Source organism: Diceros bicornis, chromosome 9, assembly GCF_020826845.1.
Source record: "Diceros bicornis minor isolate mBicDic1 chromosome 9, mDicBic1.mat.cur, whole genome shotgun sequence".
NCBI classification, from domain to species: domain Eukaryota; kingdom Metazoa; phylum Chordata; class Mammalia; order Perissodactyla; family Rhinocerotidae; genus Diceros; species Diceros bicornis.
This window is the reverse complement of record NC_080748.1, coordinates 78,395,849-78,416,478: the sequence shown is the minus strand read 5'-3', so window position 1 is coordinate 78,416,478 and position 20,630 is coordinate 78,395,849. Positions and strand designations below refer to the sequence as shown.

At 39.9% G+C, this 20,630-nt stretch overlaps 1 protein-coding gene across 1 annotated transcript; it reads left to right on the top strand.

Annotated features, from left to right (window-relative positions):
* The first annotated feature begins 987 nt into the window (after positions 1 to 987).
* Positions 988 to 18,373, top strand: SLC10A2 (solute carrier family 10 member 2). The gene is made up of 6 exons (XM_058547710.1): positions 988 to 1,364; positions 7,649 to 7,767; positions 11,930 to 12,018; positions 13,069 to 13,244; positions 15,197 to 15,354; positions 18,246 to 18,373. Exons 1-6 carry the CDS (start codon positions 988 to 990, stop codon positions 18,371 to 18,373), a joined length of 1,047 nt encoding a protein of 348 aa, XP_058403693.1.
* Positions 18,374 to 20,630: the final 2,257 nt, after the last annotated feature.

The following is a 20,630-nucleotide window of genomic DNA, read 5'->3' as shown; positions in this document are numbered from 1 at the left end:
CACCAAGTGCAGTGTTCTGCCCATAATGAGGTTGACGATTTGACATCTACAAAAATCAACCTCCCTTGGAAACTCCGGCTGTGCCCCCCCACCAAAAAAAATATTCTAATTTCAATTCCTGACTCCAAGCACAAAGAGCTCCTTTGACCTAATCCTCTGAGGTTCATCCTTCTAAATAATTGTTTTGTCTCTACCTATAAAGCACTTCCTTACTATGGTGACACATACATAATTGTGTGTGTAAGTAATTGAGGGTGGCTCTACCAGTCAGCTGCCTTCCCACTAGACAACACAGAAAACATACTGTCTTCCTGAACGTTACTCTCCCGTAGGTTTGCATCAAGGCCCTACAAGTTTCCCAAACTTACGTATACTTTATGAGACTATAGACCGATAGGAGAAGACAGATTGATACAGTAGGAAAACTACTGCAGAAGGAAATTGAAGGTCTGGGTTCCAGCTCAGAGTCTGACACTATTTTGCAATTTAACTTGGCATAGGGCACTCGACTTTTCAGGGTCCCATCTCCCCTATTTAAAGGAGATAAGTGAGCAACATTCTGTCCTATGGCTCATCCCCTACAAGGTTCTGTAATTTTCTGAGTTGATTTTAAGGGTCACTTAACTGAAATTATTTAACAAAACTTCCCAGCATTAAACATTAACACATCTCTTTTTATATGGCATGGTTCATTATCACACCAATAAATGATTAATTATAATTCTCTATCTGGACCAGTAATTTGGCAGGACTTTTATGATTCATAATTTGTGCTATGTTGTAATGTTACCTCTTGAAACTGACATACTAGCATTTATTGTTTTTTTATTGCCTCTCTGAGTTGGCTTTTGAAAGAGACACCAAGTGACATGTTTAGGAAGGGTTTAAAAGTTTGACGTGGTTGGATTAGGCATTACTTGTCTAGTGAGGAGCGGAGGATTGGAGCTTCTGTGGACTTCTGTGACCACTAGAGCAGCAAACCCAGCAATGAATAATTCAACAGGCTGTTCAGCCAATGCAACAGTTTGCAATGGCACATCCTGTGTAGTAACTTCTGGAAATTTCAATGCCATTCTGAGTGTGGTCCTCAGTACCATCTTGACCATTCTCCTGGCTTTGGTAATGTTCTCCATGGGATGCAATGTGGAAATCAAGAAATTCCTAGGGCACATAAGGCGGCCGTGGGGCATATGTGTTGGCTTCCTCTGTCAGTTTGGAATCATGCCCCTCACAGGATTCATCCTGTCAGTGGCCTTTGGCATCCTCCCCATCCAAGCTGTAGTGGTGCTCATCACAGGATGCTGTCCAGGAGGAACTGCCTCCAACATCTTGGCCTATTGGGTTGATGGCGACATGGACCTGAGGTAAGATATCTAAACTTCCCCGTACTGCAATCACATTGAATTAATCTTTTGAGAAGCCTCTGGCATTGTGAATTTCCATCTGATCTGCCATTGATCTGGGGTATGGCTGAAGAATTAAACAGAAGAAAACAAATGCATTCACTTGCCTTCCTGCACAGCTGCTTAGCTGTTGAAATTTGGGGGTTATATTTTGTGTCTGTGTTTTTTAATCTAAATCTGTTAACAAGGAGTTGGATAATTGCTGTTTATCTTTGGGAAAAGATTCAAAGTTTTTCGAAAAAGAAATCCTTCCCAAGCCACAAGCTGCAGCTGAGAAAGTTTTCCTTGTTGGTATCAGCAAATAAAAGAAAGTGTTTCTTTGTGGTGATGAAGAGCTCTGAGTGCAATGAATCAAGTTGTTCATTAAACATTAGAATCTACGGTGAGACAATGGACACAGCCAGTTCTTTGGACAAGCTTTTTCTTTGTATAAAACCTAAGGAAGAATTTTTACATTTGCTTCACTTCTACTGGTATTAAAAGAAAAAAACCTACGGCAGCTTTTTTAAAAAGATTATGCTTACCTTACTATAAAATAAACAGAAAATGGTTTCTCTGCTTCCCACAGAGTAATCTAAATTGCAGTGGTTGCCCAATTCATCCTGTGCCAGTCTGAACTAGCACTGGGAAAAAAACTAATAGAAATAAGACGAAGCATTAATGTGACGAGACTGAGAATTTTAATGCTGCAAGTTGAATAGACGAATGTCTTCTTCCTTACCTCACAAGTCCTCATTTCCTGTGAAAGGTAGGCATTTCTGCAAACCAGCCAGGTGTTAATGTAACGTGTGCTTATTAAATATTGTCCAGTAAGCAATCAGCTCTGTTAATCACCAGCTACTCAACTCAGAAGAGAGAAGCTCAAAGTGTAGAAATGTCACCATTACAAAATGTTAGACAGTATTCCATGTTGATCCAGTGCCTGTGAGTAATTGGGAGCCTGCCACCTCATCTCAGCTGGTACTGATTTCTCCAGAAGTTTTAGAAAGGCCACACAAGCTATATAGCTTCACTTTACATATTTTTCACATAAGGAAATACTGTATTTTCTTTGCAATAGATTTTTTTAAGGAAAGTCCTGTAAAGAACCAAGGATGATAAGTGCTGTTCAGGGTTAGTTAATCTGTGAACGACAGTATAGCAATAAGTTCTTTTTAGACTTTAACTTAGTTTTGACCTGAGGAACTAGGTACCCAGAGGTGAGAATTCTAAAGGTTAGCACCAGCTAACCGGAGGGGATTGCAATAAATTGAATATGGGGCTTTGACTTCCACTAAACAGCTTTTACATAATATTTATAACTTTTCAACAAAACGGAAGAGTCTTGTACCTCAACATAATGCCGCACATGTAATCATTTTATAAGATAGAAAAGCATGTGTGATGCTGGGTTGTTTGGCTGGTGAAACGGATTCCCTTCTGTGGGCTAAAAGTATAAAAACTTAATTTAAAAGCTCCAAGTCACACCTTTCTGTGGTTTTAAGGAAATCTTATTTCTCTTGAAACAGGAGATGATTACGTAATCCTGTCTACCTCGTATAACAATTCTTGTAAAAAATAAAAATATTAAGCAATGAAAACCAAAAGTAGAATTTGAAACCGTGGTGGAAAACGTCCAGCTGAATCGGTGTATATGAATCCTTCAGCAAGTCAGAATAAGACCAATAATGGGACGTACGGCATTGAAAATTTTAATTTTTATTCTAGAAAGTGTGCACTCCACAGTTCCCCCTTGTCTTGTAAATAACATCAACACCTCTCCGGTCCAATAGTCACCCCTCTGGCCATCCCACCTATCCATAACTCAAACAAGATCCAGTAAAAGACTTTGTACACCCGAAATAAATCTCACTTAAGCTCACAAACGTTCCTCACAAAGGACCCACTTACTCTCTTTTTAAATTCTAAAGCTCTGTTGTGCTATTTCCCAGCACAAAGGACGAGAAACAAGAAGTGGGGAGGGGTGCCGGAGAGGCAGGCCTGTGTCCCGCAGCGGCAAGCGGCCCCAAAAGCCTGACCTCAAGAGAGAAGACCAAAACGCCTCCACAGCAGAGGACAACGCCCAAAGCACGGCAGCCCCTGCATCGTTCACCTTAGAGACAAACAGCCCCATAAACAAATCTCCCAGAAGACACCACTGTGTTTTAGCGGAGCAAATAACAATAACGTCTATCACAATAACCCATAATCATTAAATTATGCCACGATGTATGCTGAGGACGACGCATTGCCTACGGTAGGGGGAAGATTTCAAATATTTCTCTAAAGCAAATTAAGAGTGACGCTTCAGCTATCAGGAAACAGATTGCCAACACCTTTTATTCTTCTGGAGCAAGCACTGGATAACTGGTCTCATGATAACTGAGATACAATCCTATGCACCATTCATATTTCCAATTCTGTCCTCTTGGAACTTTACCTTCTTCATTTCCGTTTGAACTCTAGCAACAGCAGCCAAGATGCGATGGTTCATACCAACAGGTACCTGCACTGGTTGAGCAGATGCCACACAATGCCAGCACAACAACTCTGCCTGGCTTGAACTTTCCTGGGTGTGGTTCCTGGGGGAAGAAACCAAATCACCTCCCCCTCACCCTATTATATCTTCCAAACCTGGGGAGCCATTGCATTTTGCAATCTCTAGTGACTTAAAAAAAATAAAAATAACACACTTTGCTCATTGAATCCTTGCTCATTGCAATACAGCAAGTGATATTTCTGCTCCTTCTCAGACCACTGCAGCCTAGAAAGCTGTTGTGGGAATCTGATCAGTGCACAGAGGTTTCCACCTGTTCTCGCTGTGCCGCGGGCACTTGATGCACAATACGTTTCAGGGAGAAACGAAGGTGATGTTTTCAGGTGAATTTGCTGGTGGCCAGGCCTGCACTTCGGGGGACACAGAGACCTCCCGCCCCCTTGTGTCTGCTCTAGCCCCAGAGAGTCCCCGTTTTCGCATCACTGTTTTCTTTGCAGTGGCCTCAGCCACACCACACAAGGACTTTCCTCCTCATTTTCCCACTTCTTTAGGGAATCCCTGCTTATGTTGACTTTCCTCAGTTTCCCCCAATTCCTTCACTGCCGTGCACTTTCTACACTCCCTTTTATTATTTTGTAGATTTAATAGTTTCTAGATTTTCCTACCACATCCTTTGCTCTTTGGCCAGATGTTCATTTTTCACCTTCCAGTTCAACATTGGCTGTTATCTTAGTTGTTCAAGATCCCTGACCCTCTAGCTTATCACATATTCAAGGCAATCCCTCCATTTCTACCACATAAATGTGCAGCTGCTGTCTACTCTAAGAACTAACCCAACACTATTTGACTTTTCTTTTATTTTCCCTCAAAGTTACTAATCTTTGTTTCTCTCACGTAGCTTATATTTGACTTACTAGCTGTATTTAGTAGGCACTACTGTGAGCCGCGCACAGTACAGAGGTGTCCTACATGCATTTTAATCCTCAGAATAATCCTCTGAGATCAGTACTATTATTTTCTGCATTTGACAGGTGATAAAATTAAGGCTCCTCACCTTGACGGCGGGCATAGAGTCAGTCATGTCAGAGTCAGAATTGGAATCCAGACCTATCCACTTATCCCTGTCCGGACTGTTAACCTTTGCTCAACATTATTTCTATCACTTATCACATCTTCACTCTCTAGCACCACCTATATACACTTCTTTTGATCTTTCCAACTTGGTGTTTCACTTCTAAAATGATTACAATCTTCTGCATTCCTTATCACGGACTTCACCCAATTCCTCAACATTCACTGAACTCTCATTGATTGCTTTCTTTTATTTCCAAAAGGAAAAGAAAATCTCCCTGGTGGCTAATAGAGCCAAAGCCAAGAGATTTTTTCTTTTCTTACATTTTTTCTTATTCCAATATAAATTTATGGTAGTATTTCCATTGTTGACATCTGTGTACTTTATAAACCTTGATTTTTTTCATGTAAAATGATTTTTTCTTTTGCTAATTTATTCTGCTACATTGTTCCTTAAAATTATTTCCCTGTGAATTGTTTTTCATCTCATTTTGAGTGGTTCGGTGTTGTTCTTGTATTAGTTCAAATGGCATTATCTTCCAGCCTCCTACTCTCTTGTCCCTCTGCGGGCCCTCAAGGTCGAGATGGCCCACCAAATCTAACCCATTTCCTTCTCCAACTCCTGTCTTGTCCCTCCTCACGGCCTTGAAGAAACTGCTCTTGCCAAACTCAAAACCATGATACAACTTCATAAATTGTCTTAGCGGTAACTCAGAATTGAAACTTTCACAAGGAAATTTGAAGGAAAAACAAGGAGAGAAACAGACTTTCTTCTAAAAGTTGTTCTCACAGTTTAAAACAAAAAAACTCTCAGCCTTCTCTTCACTATGATCCAGGAAATGAATACTGCTCTGCTCCTCCAGACTCCCTCCCATCCTCTCCACTCTAGAAATCATATTGGGTGGAGTAGAATAAAAGTGATTTTATTATGGGGATAACTTTAAATCTATTCTCATTGACTTTAAAAAATAAAAGATAAAAAAAGAGGACAGTGTAGGAAGTGAAGAAGGAAGAGAGAGAGGGGAAGATCATTGACAAACTCTAGTACTTTAACTACAAGTAGGACAAAGCACTAATTATAGCACATTAACTTATTATTCTGGTGTAGGACTCTACCTTCGCATCCTATTTTGTGTCTAAATTAAGTTAATCTGTCACTGCAATAAATTGAACTTCTTAGAAAAGTTTTACATACTTCTCTAGCATTGGTTATTGTTGCATGATTTATCTCTACTAAGACAGGTATTTTTTTCTAAATCTTTTAAACGCTTAGTAAGTGAAGTCATTCCTGATTTTTTTTAAAAAAAAGACTATTAGGGAAGTAAAGCCCCTGACAAACAATGCCTCCACTCTTTATTTTGCCAAAACTGTGCTTATTTAGATGCATTGAAATGAAATGCCTCACCTCCAGCTGTTTTCCTTAGCATTGTAAAGCATGGTTGTTTCTGTTGTTTTGGGGGGAGGTGGGTGGTGTAGATAATTTAGCATTTTCCTCCAAGTCCACATATAATACCTTTAAGAAATTACTACTTTTATAGTCTGAATGCTATAGCTATTGGAGAAAGGACCTTTCAGAAAATTTTCTCTAGTTTCCTAATACCGTATTATGCTGGAACACAACACACACACACACACACACACACTGTGGCTGGATTGGCAATAACAATAACTAGCTTTTAATGAGTGCCTTGCATTATTTTAAGCACTGGACTCATTGGGTCATTCAATCCACACAGCCTATTGAGGTGGCAACAATTATGATCTTCATTTTACAGATAAAGAAACTAGCAAAGAGAAGTCAAGTAATTTACCCAAAGTCATGTAGGAAGTGGCCATACCTGCTTCCAATTGGTGTCTAGCCCAGCCGTTTAACAGCTCTGTTCCCCGGCCAGAGAATGTGACCCTGTGCACAGGGCACTATGATAGGAACAGGAAGACCCACTACCCAAACCTCCTCTTCCATCCTGTCACAGTGCAGAAAATAGCATCATTCCATATTAATTCCTCCATATCGAAAGCCAAAGTCCACCTACTCAGCCAGGTCCATCCCCTAAAACACAGATGCTCTCAGGAGGAATGTACCAGATCTGGGTCTTGTGAACACACATTTGGTAAATTTCTCAGCAGGAATAGAATCTAGGCCTGGTTGCATGTTTTCTGTGGTTTTTTGAGTCAGCATTCTCTTCTTTTCTCAAGCTACGGGCAATGGTGTAATAATTTGTCTGCTTTAGGGAAAGACACTGAAGCTTCCTCCTTTGAACTTGTCTTCTCCTCCAAGGGCCCAGGGAGGCCCATCTCATCCCAACATGGACAGACACGGCGAAGCCCCTGAAGTCTTGGCTGGTATAAACGTGTGTGCTGTACTCTTATTGGAAGTTCAAAGGGTGGCCTGTCCAAGCACCTTGTACCTTGTCGAACAATGAATCTGACCCGCCATTAAATATCTTCTCTGATTCTTGAGAACCAGTGGGGAGGGAGGATGGCACAAGAGGAAGTTGGAAGACACCAAACATGGATCTCAGCGTTTTGCCTGAGGCCAGGCCCTGCATAAACGTGGGCACGTTTGTATTTCTGTCCCTCAGACGGGATGGTGCTGCTGGTTGAGAGTCTTTTGAAGGACATTCTAATCATGAATTGAAAAATGAAACAACTTCTCCCTTAGAAAACTCAACCTGCCCACCTTCCCATTTCCTTTCAGCGTCAGCATGACCACATGCTCCACGCTGCTGGCCCTGGGAATGATGCCGCTGTGCCTCTTTACCTATACCAAAATGTGGGTCGAGTCTGGGACGATCGTAATTCCCTATAATAACATAGGTAAGTCATTCCTCGGCAAGACTTATGAATACTGCCCTCCTACTCTCTGCTTGTCCGCAGCTAGGTTCTTAGGCCAGGCTCAGACCCAGCTGATATTTACCTCTTGCACCAGCAGCTGTTTATGACCAATTAGTATTTCATTACAAGTCACCTCTGCATTTGAATGAAGGTTGGCAGCATCTAAATGCCAAACCTTGACCCCATGGAAGAACCTGTTTTTTTCCTCCATTGAAATCACCAGGGAGAGGGGCCAACTTAAGGGATTCCTCTGCACAGCCATTCCGACCTGAGGAGGCTGAAGCTGCTAATGCATGAGAGGCTCCACCTGTTCCTTAACTCAGAGTGCAAATAGTTCATGGGAACAGGAGTTTGCACCCAGACACTCAAACTGAAGAAATACAAAGAACATTCCACTAATGATTTAAAAATAGGGCACCAAGTGAGCAATCGTGAGCATGGCCATAGGAAACTACCAGATGAAACACAGGTTTGTAACACTCAACTGAGAGCCACATCTTGATTCAGAAGTTGATTTACTGGCACAGGTTGTGTGTCATGCCTCAGGAGTCAAATTTGCTAGTTATGACTCTGTCTCCACTCATTTTAACTCTAGGATGTTCACCCCTAGTCCAAAGGAGTTTTTTTCTATTTCTGGGAGAACAAATTAAGTTGCTGGTGTAACATGGGGTCAAAGGAAGAACAAGATGGCTCCTGGTCTACCCAAACCAGGCAATTCCCCCATCGAACTATCATCAGGAAAGATGAGATGTAGGTGAAATAGGACATCAGTACCACTCACCAGGAACATTGCATGCTACATTGTCTTTTTCAGCTGACCTTGGAGACAAATGTCTCCCTGATGGCTGCCTCAAAGAGGTGTGGGTGTCCCATTGAAGGAAGCATGTAAGCAAAGGCTAAATGGTTACTGGTTAGGATGTTTGTAAAAGGGATTCCTGTTGGCATTGGAAGCTGGACTGGATGGTGTCTAAAATCTCTTCCTTTTCTAAGAAAGATTGTTCCTGTGTTAAAACATGATTCAGAGTCTACACAAGTGAATTAGAACAAACTTTGGGAATGCTAATTGGTGACAATCTGTATTGCAATATTTTCAGATCATCTCTTCTCTCTCCCCACTCCTGCCCTAGCCACTAAACCAAAAAAAAAAAAAAAAAAAAAAAGTGGTCCTCTTTGGCACACCCTGTTCAAGTATGGGATTTTCCTGTACAAGGTCCTTCTACTGACCCCAGGGGAACTCCTTCATAACAGACATAATCTCCTGCAAACAGGTTGTAGGGGGCCCTCCACAACCACTTGCTTGTGCCTCATGTTGCTTAACTCTCAGTCTGCTCCCTTGGAAGACATCTTCCTTAGAGTTAAAGAATGCAGTTTGTTTGAGTGGTGTACATTGTAGGCCTCTCAAAGAATCTGCGGCTGACTGAGGAGTATTACTTCTTTATTACTCAATGTTTAAGAAAAGAATTAAGCCTTAAAATATTCTCCTCTTGATATTCACTCTTTTCTGGAAAATGCCTTATAGCAATATTGAGTGATTCTAACTATGGTGTGAATGACTTATATCACATCTTTAAATGTGAATAAATTTTAATAGGAAGAAAAAGTGCAAAAGAGTAATTAGCACCTCTATGGAGGAAAAGGTCATCACAGAAGAGGTAAAGGGCAAAAAAAAAAAAAGAAAATGGAAGAGAAGAAGAAAAGATAAAAATTTTTTAAATGAAAATTTGATAAAAAAAGATATTAACTCCACGTACTCACCATTTTGCCCAGGCCTATTTTCCAACCTAACCTTCTTGCTATTGGTTTTTCTAGTGCTTTAATATAGAGAACAAACAACCCAATTACTTCACAAGATGTTTAAGGCTCAAGTGTTTCATTTGTCCAAGATGACTGGGGAGCTGGAAGTAGCCCCTGGTCTGCTCTCCACTCTGTTGGGTGGGGCAGGACTTTTGGCACAGGTTCCACACGGTGCTCATGGTGTTCTGATGATTCAATAAATGCCCTCTGAGCCCCTTCAGATGATGACATCCGGATGGAGGAGGCGGCGGCTGCATGGCTGGTACCACTGAAAACACACTGCAGCAAGTTGTTCTTCCTACTCCTTTCTACCCTACATTTGTGTCTAGTACCGTGAACCATATATCCACTTCACCATCTAATTCTCCCAGCACCACTGTGAGATAAACATAATTCTACTCATCTCACAAAAGGAGAACCCAAGGCTCAGAGGGGTCCAGTAATGTGCCCAGTTGCCACGGTTTGTGAATAAGGTTCAGCTCCGAGTCTATCCGGCTCCAAGTTCCACCCTGTGACTCTGTTCACCACCCTCTCATTCTCTGCTTTATTTCTACCTTTCTTTCCTCCTATACCTGCTGTGTAAACTTGATTTAAGACCAAGTTATGATTCAAATGGTGTGACTGTAGGCAGATGCTTTCTCATCTATATGGACAGGCCTTTGACACAGAAGCACAGACACAGGAAGGATAAGGAAAACAGAGTGGGGGGAAGAGAAGAGCGGGAACTTTCGCCCACTGGGGAGTTACAACATCCCACCTCTCCAGGCGGGATTGTGACCAAGGGCAAAGAGTGTCTTTTCCGGTCAACTTCAAGTCTCAGAAAAGCTGTATCTGGCTTCATCAGGGCAGGAGAGGAAATGCAATGCTGCTATGGATTTTGGCAGGTGGTCCTGCTTCTGTGTTTATCCTGTAGCCTTGGGCTGCCCCAAGGAGACAACGGCTCTTAGCAAGAGGGACCAAACATGGCGGATGGGCTGCGTTTTCACAGATCCAACCCGGTAAAGATGTCACCAAAACCTAACCCCACTTACATTCCAGGCACAATATTTGTACCTAGATTTAAGCTAACATAGTACAATTTGTGTCAAGACAGCTTTAATTTAAGGCCCACAAACTTTACACAATTTAGGGAAGAGTCTGCAGACCCGATGGAGGAAGTCTCCTCCCAAAGGAGCAGGACTTAAGGATACTCAGAGGAGATTTTTCTGGGGGCTTTTTCCAGTACGTCTATCAACGACTCTTTCATACATTGTTTCACCATTTTCTCCTTGCTCTCTCCTCTCATCTTTTTTCTTTTTCTTCCTGCTCTTGGTATCCTTAGGTTACTTAATCCCATGGAGTAATTTCTGGGAAGAAGTAGTTGCTAGCCCTTATATCGCCAGGAGGCCCAGAAGCCTACGAAGAAAGTATGTTTTCATCACTATTATACTCATTTTAAATTCATATTTACAGCCCTGGAATCTAGAAGCCTTTTTCCAGCCCTCATTCAATCTACTCCAATACTAAGCAACCTTCACTCTCCAAATTTCATTATTCGGTTCCACTTTCTCCTACTGCTTTTGAAAGATGTCTGAAAAAGAAACAGCCCATGAGAAGTTAGAAGTTGTTGGTGCTATAGTATATCAAAGCAGCTGTTGGACAAATGAGTGTTAAATAATATGGAGAAATAAACCACATGTCACGAGTATAGCAGTAAATTTAACACGGTGAAATTGAAGTATGACTCTTTTATCTGGCTGAGTGAGCATGCTCCTGCAAAGAATTATAATTACTTGAGAGGTCGCCAAACATATTATCTCACAGAAAATTTAAAGCATGCTTTCAACCTATTCTCTCACCTCTCTGCTGAAGATTTGAGTAACCAAAGTCAGTCCTAACTAGAAGTCAATAGGCTTCTGAATGCCTGGAAAATTTTTCACTTTTTTTAAAAATTTCTACTACCATGAAGTAACAGATAGATGTAAAATATCATCTACATACACCCCAAGAACACATGCACACACAAACTTTGAAAAGATATTTTTGCTAGGATATAAAGATGCAAAAACCAACGAAGCCAGGATGCTGACAAATTGATACTAAAAGAGATTGATTGGCAGTGTAAGGAACTCTAAAAAATTAACCAAGGATTTATATCATCAATATTATCAATTCTCCACCAGTAATATTAAATTATTTACTCGAGTGGGTAAGGAAGGAGAGTCGTTGGTGTTGCTTCATTTCTGCTTTATGTGTTCAAGAAGAGAGCCGGAAACACCGTCCGCGTCTTCTTCAGGCTGCTTACTCTTTTGTTCTCCTCTTTCCTGTGCTATGTGTTCTGTTGATCAAATCACTCTTCCGTCATTTTTAGGTACGTCTTTGGTCACTCTTGTTGTTCCTGTTTCCATTGGAATGTTTGTTAATCACAAATGGCCCCAAAAAGCCAAGCTCATACTTAAGGTAAGTGTCCCAAGCCCTAGGCCACCGGGTCAAATGCTCCACTGTGTGAGCTGAAATAATAGGTCTTTCCATCTCCTAAATTGGTTTTCTCCTTATATTAGAAACCCCCTTCTAGGGGGGGCTTAAAGTTATTAGATATGCAGTCCACTCTTCTAGAATGCCTTTCTCTTTTACATCCATAGGGCAAATTTCTATCCCCTCTTTGAGATACCCAATTCAAATGTCACCTCTTGGTTTTATTGTACTCTGTACCCACACAGCACTTTGCTCTTATCTCTGTTATTTGGGTTTGTATTATAAAATATACCTAAACAGCTGTCTTAGAAAATAGATCATATCTTTCTTATCTCTGTATCCAGATGGTCAGTTCAGTGCCTGGCAATTGGTAGATGATATCTAATATATATATATATATATATATAATTAGTAACCGTTTATTCCTCTTCACCAACTATATTCTAGCTAGATGCTATGGACATGGAGATGGAGAGAGATGACATAGACGTAGACATATTCCACTGATCAGGGGGCAGAGTAAGCTAGCTGGTGGTCTTTGTTTCTCTGAACAGCAAAATGTTATCTCTAAATTTTTTTTAAATGTGAAAAGGAGAAAATAATAACAAAAGTGGCTTTCATTTGCATGTGACTTTTAAACCTTTATAGAGTTTTATATGTATGTTCTTATTATCATAATAATCATAAAAGGTGACTAAGGCAAGATTTCATCTTTAATTACAGATGAAGAAACTAAAACTCAGAGAGGTTTTGGGATTTACCAAAGGAAGGGGGGCAGGAGTTAAATCTGAAAGCCAGGCCTTCTTGTTCTTATTGAGTGGGTTTTCTTCCTCTCTCACAAAGATAATTTGCGAGCTAAAACATCTTCTTCAAGCTAATTGAGCATGGACGCTATATGTCCTATTTCCTTAAAAATGAAAATGTGGGGCGAGCACCAGCGTTTCTGGTGGGCGGACAGCAGCCATAGGGTGAGGAATACACAGAGATGAGACTTCATTATCATGACGGTTGGGTCTGCTTGTGTCTTTCTTCCAGATTGGGTCCATCACTGGCGCAATCCTTATTGTGGTCACAGCTGTGGTGGGAGGAATACTGTACCAAAGTGCCTGGATCATCGCTCCCAAACTGTGGATTATAGGAATGATATTTCCTGTGGCCGGTTACTCTCTAGGGTTTTTTCTGGCTAGAATAGCTGGTCAGCCCTGGCACAGGTATGGTGTTTTGGTAAATTGAACTGGGAATTTTCTTCTGTAATAGCTGTTGTGCTGGTTTGCTAAGGCTAGTGTAACAAAGTACCTCAAACAAGGTGGTTTAAACAACAGAAATTTATTGTCTTCCAGTTGTAGAGGCTAGAAGTCCAAAATCAACATGTCGGCAGGGTTGGTTCCTTCTGAGAGCTGTGAGAGGAATCTGTCCCAGGCCTCTCTCCTCCACTTGTTGATGGCCGTCTTCTCCCTGTGTCTCTTCACATTGTCTTCCTTCTATGCACGTCTCTGTGACCAAATTTCCCCTTTTCACAAGGACACCAGTCATACTGGATAAGGGTGCACTGTAATCACCTCATCTTAATGAATCACATCTGCAGTGACCCTACTTCCAAATAAGGCACTGAGGGACTAGGGATGAGGACTTCAGTGTTTGCACTTGGGAGGACACGATTCAACCCATAATAGCTGTAAATACTGGTGACAAATTCAAAATCTCACCTATAATAACATTCACCCTATTTCTGAATACATCATTCTGAGTAGACACATTCATTCCTAAATTATGCAAGTCCCCCAGCAAGAAAACACTGCCTGCCTCTCTGTTGCTCAAATTCTTCTGGACCGTTCCCCATACAAGATTGAGCTCCTCCATTGTCGTGCATCCTTATTTTCCAAGAAGAACAACTTTAACAAAAGCACTTGGGTTGGCCTTGTAATATATGAAGATTCTCCAGCCAGCAACAGGATGAACTCATCACCCCAGGGTGCTGAATATTAGAACTGCATTTAGCATTTATGGGTTTGGTACTGGGTAAAGACACTTCCTCTCCTCCAGCCCCTCTGATTCAATAGGCGGAGAAAAGCAGGTGTAGGGACCAGTGCATGTAGGAGGCTGGGAAAGAGATGAGCCGTGCAGGACAGTGGAGAGAGTGGGACACGTGAGTCAGGCTGAACTGGGCCTGCACTCCGGCCTCCCACTTAGCGACCGTGGGACCTAGGGCAGGCACTTACTCCTTCTCTGACTTTCTTATCTGTAGAATGGGGGCAGTAATGCCTACCTCGCAGATTTTGATCAAGATTTAGTCAGAAAAACAAAACCAATTTCACAATAAAACAACTATAACAAATACTCTGTCTTGAGTGTTTTCTCATCCTCTTCTCTGTGCTCTGCACTCTCACCAAGGACATAATTGAAAAGAGCGAAATGAACCCCTTTAGTCATTTATGGAACACTAATATAAATGAGCCCACTCCTTTCTTATGTATGTATTTTTTATTTATACATATATTATATTTATATTTATTTATATATATTTATGTATTTATATATATATCCGCTTTTAATGTATATATATTTATTCAATATATAATTTAATTATATATTGAATAAATATAATTTATTCAATAATTTAATTATATATTGAATAAATATAAATTACTTATTAATAAATATTATCATATAATATATTAAATATAATATAAATAAATATTCTATGTATATGTATACATTTATAGATATAGATATCGATAGATTCCACTGCTTAGGGAGCAAAATAAGCTAGTTGATGTTCTTTATTTCTCTGGACAGAAAGATGTTATAATCTTCAATTTTTTTTTTAAATGTGAAAAGGAGAAGATAATAACAATAGTAGCTTTAGTTTGCATATGCCTTTTTAACTTTTATAGAGTTTTGTGTCTATTTTCTCATTATCAGAACAATCATAAAAGGTGACTAGAGCAAGATTTTATCTATGTGTGTGTATATATATAGGGAGAGAGAAAGACTATATAAATAAAATTATATATGGAATAAATATATATACATTAAAAGCAGATATATATACACACACACATACTTGTTCTTGTTATATCTACTTTTAATATTATACAATAACAAAGCAAAACAAACAAAAAAAATCCAGTGAAAACATATATTCTCTTAACATTCCTTTTAGGTGCCGAACAGTGGCTCTGGAGACAGGGATGCAGAACACTCAGCTGTGCTCCACCATAGTCCAGCTCTCCTTCACCCAAGAGCAGCTCAATTACATATTCACATTCCCACTCATCTACAGCATTTTCCAGCTCGTCTTTGCAGCAGTATTCTTAGGAAGTAAGGAAAAATGCTAATCACATTTCATTATGATGTTCTTCTTTGAGAAATCCTGGGGCAGTTAATATGGCATTTTTTTAATTTCCTTTTTCTGTCAGTGAATTATATAAATTAAATTAAATTCCCTTTTTCTGGCACTAAAATAAATGGGTGGAAAAAGCCACCCATAATATTACCATGACTTCCCCACTGCTGATGAAAAAATTGTAATTCACCAAAAAGTTCTAGTTAAAGATTATTTTTAGGTGAAAAGTAATGGAGTTCATTCTCCTCACTGACTTCCTTCTCCTCAGTAGTTAGGGAGGCATATTAACCTGTTAGGAACAATGTACTGTGTGTTTTCCTCCATGCTTCCAGGAACCCTGGACTGGTAAGTTTTTTCAAAGCATCATCTTTATATGCTTTGTAAATATAGGATATTTATCAGAAAATTGTATGCAAATTTATCAGGCTAAGTTACATCAGAAGACAGATATGTGTGTGTATACATATATACATATATGTATTTTTTAATACCAATGCAGTTGAAACAGTTGAAGCAAATGTTCTTTATTTCAAGTACTAGAGTAGCTAACCTGATTCTTAATTTTTTTCTGATGTGGCGTATAGCCTTAATCCATTAGACCTACCACCTGCTGGCGTTGACCTCGTTGAAACTTTTCTCTACATTTTGTTGTCCCAGGACAGATGATGTTTAACATCTATTTTTAAATTCTATTTTTTTTAATAAAGAAACTGCTTTTATAAGCTTCGTGGCATTTTAATGGGGATTGTATGGTGAAGGTGAATGACACAGTAATGTGAATGTTAAGTTATGAAATGCCCAAGATAGTTTTGTTTCGGTTTGGTTTACCTTTTACTGAGCTCCATTGGGTATTCAACCCGCCTGTGGGTGTTAATCATTTTCTGCACTACTGTCTTGAATGTCATTCTCGGAGCAGAGTTTTCCTTTCTAGTGGAGGACTCTCTGGATCCACAGGAAACGTTCTGCCAATTTATCGCTGCTGCGGGACACAGAGGTCCATGGCCTAATTACCTTGTTTTCTTGTATGATAGAGATACACCCAATTTGATGCACCTTGAGATTTTTCCTGATAATTAGCCAGTGATGTCAATTAGACAAGCCAAGAAAGTGGACTGGTGGAGAGTACCATTAAGTAGATTTATAAGTTGAAGTAAGTTGAATAACTCACTCAGAAGGGATTGGTAGATGGGCTGAAGGGATGATGCAGAGGCAGGCACCAGTGTTGGTCTGATACATTTCCAGAGATTTAGCAGTAAGAGTGAGGCATCTTTATGAGGTACACTCAATGCCTGGAAACGTAGTTTGGTGATAGGAGTAGAAGTCTAAATAGTTTTTGAAACAAGGGATGGAGGGAGATGGAGAGAGAGAAAAGGAAGGAAGGAAAGAAGGAAGGAAGGAAGGCAGGAAGGGAGGGAGGGAGGGTGGAAGGAAGGAAGAAAGGAAGGAAGGAAGGAAGGAAGGAAGGAAGGAAGGAAGGAAGGAAGGTGGGTGGGAAGGAAAGGAAAGAGAGAGAGAAAGAGAGAAAGAAGGAAGGAAGGAAGAAGGGAGGGAGGGAGAGAGAAAGAGAGGGAGAGAAAGAAAAAAGAGCGAGAGAGAAAGAGAGAGAGAGAAAGAGAGGGAGAGAGGGAGGGAGGGAGAGAGAGAGAGAGGGAGGGAGAAAGAGAGAGAAGAAGAGAGAGAGAGAGAGAAAGAAAGAAAGGAAGAAAGCAAGTTTGGTTGAATAAAATCAGCCGCATATGTATAAGTTGAGGGACTCGCAGATCAAAACAGTTATAATAAAATGTTGAGATATTTTAATTCATCACAAGCTCAATTTAACAGATTCACTAGCTCAGTGGCTTCAAAGCTAACATTATTAGAAGTGCAGGGACCAGTCCAAGGAGATATTGATCTTGACATATTAAGATCTTTGAAGCAGGACACTGTCTCTCTCAGCTGTGTATCCTAATGACAGTACCATTTCCTGAGCACTTACTCCTCTCCCAGAGCCATGCCAGGCACTTCACTATCTTATCCCACTTGATGTTCAGAATTGCCCTGTGAGATAGACGATATTATTACACCAATTTTAAGTGTGAGGTATTGGAATTTGAGGGTTCCATAAGTAATACTTTCTCTTCCTCTGTTGTCTTTGGAACCAAATGAGAGGTATAAGAAAAAATTAGATATTTAGATCACAAAATAGCACTTTTTTTTATAGATAAAACTTAATTAGAAAATAGGGCTCGAAACTGCAACCGAATGGGTTTGTTAACACCATCCCTCTCCACTGCCTCACACATGTGCACATAACACACATAGACACACATACATTGCAGGTCTCACCTTGCAGGGTAGTCTATCCAGGTGAGCTGACCTCAAAAATATGCTGAAAAATGGCTGCCACCAGAGACTAGCAGCTTCATGGAAAAGAGGAAGGCTGATTACCCATCAGCCAAGACTCCACCACCCTGGGAAGGAGTGAGTGAAGGCAGGGAGGGACAGCGTTATTCCAGCTCAAGTCCTCCAAGCTCCTGGACATTGCACCTTAGCTTGTAGCATATTTATTGAGAGCTCGCACATTAACTGGGAAATGGGAGGTATGGAATGCACACTTGCTGTTGTTATTGATGAGGACTACCTGCAAGGCTCGTGCCTGCATGAAGTGACGTGACTGCCCTGAGCAAGTTCTCCTCAAGTTGTATACTCTGTCCTCCTGAAGAGCAGTCATCCCTCTTATTGTGACTGGTCGTGGAACTAAGAATGGTGATTGCTTTCTCTAAGTAGGCACATATTATATTGAGCCATATGTTATAATCACTATCCAAAGTAAGTTTGCAGATAATTATTATTAAATTTGCTTAACCTCTTGTGTATTGTTTTCTAGTTTATTTTGGATACAAGAAATATTATAGAAAAAACAATGAGAAATTTCCAGAGAACAAAGACAACGAGAAAGTCCCCGAGTCATCACTCCATAAGGTGAATGAAGGCTTTCAACTAGATGAAAAGTAGACACCAAATGGACAAAAAAGAGGAATTCTAAAGAACATGCTTCAGCTATAAGAATATTTAATTATTTGTTTTGATGGGATATTTGTCAGGAAAAAGTTAAAGTCAAAATTCAAATTCTAATTGAATCCATGTACTGGTTTTGGTACCAAGTGACTGTGGTCCAAATCTTTAATGTGACAAATATTTACATATATATGTATATAAATATATATATATATAGTCTTTGTAATATGCCCAACAAAATATCCTCAGAGCTCAGGCTAAACCTGACGTAGGTAGCACTGAGAACCTTGTAACTCCTGAATGGAATTCTTACCCAGAATCTCATAACCCAGAGATAAGAACCTGACTTTTTGTATGTTAATAGAGGCAATGAATTATTATTATAAAATGATTGAGAATTTTCCAGTATTTATGATTATAAAAAGACTGAAATGAATGTCTTCCACTGACATATTAATTACTATCTTGAAAACATTGCAACCTGTTTATTTATATCACATTGTAATGTAACATGGGCAAATATATGACTTCCTATATTTAAAAAAAAATATTAGCCTTCTCCAGAGATCGTCCAAAAGTAAAAATAAAAGAGTTACTAAATGGAATTCAATAACCAAATTACAATCAAGCCCATAACTCATCAGGGATGTTGTACATCGGTTGCTCTGTCTCCAGAGTCCAATGACACCCAGTAGATATTTTAGGAAAACAGAATTCTTTCAAATGGCTTGAATTTGGCAAAGAGCTCTTCAAGCCCTGGAGAGGAACTTCCTCAAGATTTGCCTGCATGAGGCGGGTCCACATTGGCTAACATGACAGCTATTTGATTCATAGGAAGACCCTACAATAGACAGCATGGAGTGGGGAGGTGGCAAGAGGTGCAAAGATTGCAGAAATATTGAAAGAAACACTACTACTCTAGTGAGTGAATTCAATGCAATACAAGATAATAGGAGAAACATGGAAAAAGCACAAATAACAGAAGCCCACTTGCAATGGGTGACTAGAGTCAATTAGATGTGCAGAAGTAAGTAGCAATAAGAAAAATGAAGTCAGGGAGCCATGGGGGAAGTGAGTGCTAAACAGTATTCGAGGAACAAAAGGACATGCCCAGAGCCCCAGAAGTAGGAAGGGCATTGCCAAGTAAGTTTTTTGGATGCTGTAAGTAGGTCTAAGAGGAGGAAGCAAGGAGGATTTGATCATTGGCAGCAGGGTTTAATGCCAAGGGGAAAGCCACTGGCCGAGTGTTGGGTTCTCAATTATGCGTCTAATTTAATTTCCCTTTCCTTATTCCACAGCAAGATGTGGGCATCTTCTTAACTCAGTTCATAGTGGTTTAGTTTCATTTTCCATTTGGACATTTTCACTGCCTCATACATTCCCTTTCAAATGTTTAGGCTCCAAAGGGCCTTTTGCATTTGGGTGATGTGAGTTTTGATCCTGGTGGTGCACCTCAGCAGTACAGCACCATGAACATCAACTCCTAACTTAGCTTTCAAAAGAGGGGTGAGGGATTCTGCTTTTAAATGTTGTAACATGTGTACCTTTTTATACAAGGTCCACATTTACAATTGAATAAGGCTCCTATATTTTTCCACCATTAGACAAATATATTAAAAGAGACTAGGGATTTTTACTAAAGGATAGTAGGGGAGAGGTGGTACAGATTTTCTTATTAGGAAGTGTCAAAGAATACGCTTCTAATGGTGCAAAAGGGAGACTTTCAGTCTCTCTGTTAAGTACTTCCTACATTTTCCTCATCAAACAGAAAATAGGCAGGTGCAGGAAAAACACACTGAATTCATGTCATAATTTCAACACACCCAAAGTCAAGGGCCTGGATGCCAGCAGCTGTAGCAAGCAGGTTTTCCTCCCTGTTGATCAAGATAAGTGAGTGAGACAGAACTCAGCTTTCTTACATGATGTGGTATCTTGTGAGTTGTGTTTTTTTTCCTAATGTTCTAGAGGGAAGAAAAATAGCTTTTTAAAATGACAGCTCTCTATTTTTAAATGAGTTTGAAAAGCTGATTAAATTATGTATTTTATTGCCTCTGTAAGTGTCATATTAAATGAGCATTTTATTTTAAAGGCTTGAATAAATGAAACTAATTTTTGTAATGTTTGGCCTATTTGAGTCTTTGTGACAACTGTCAAGATTTATTCAGTATTCAACTCCAGAGATATAAATAAGGTGGAGTTTCTCAAATATTAAATTATTCTTTGAAAAGTGCCTGAAAGAAACTCTTAATTAAAT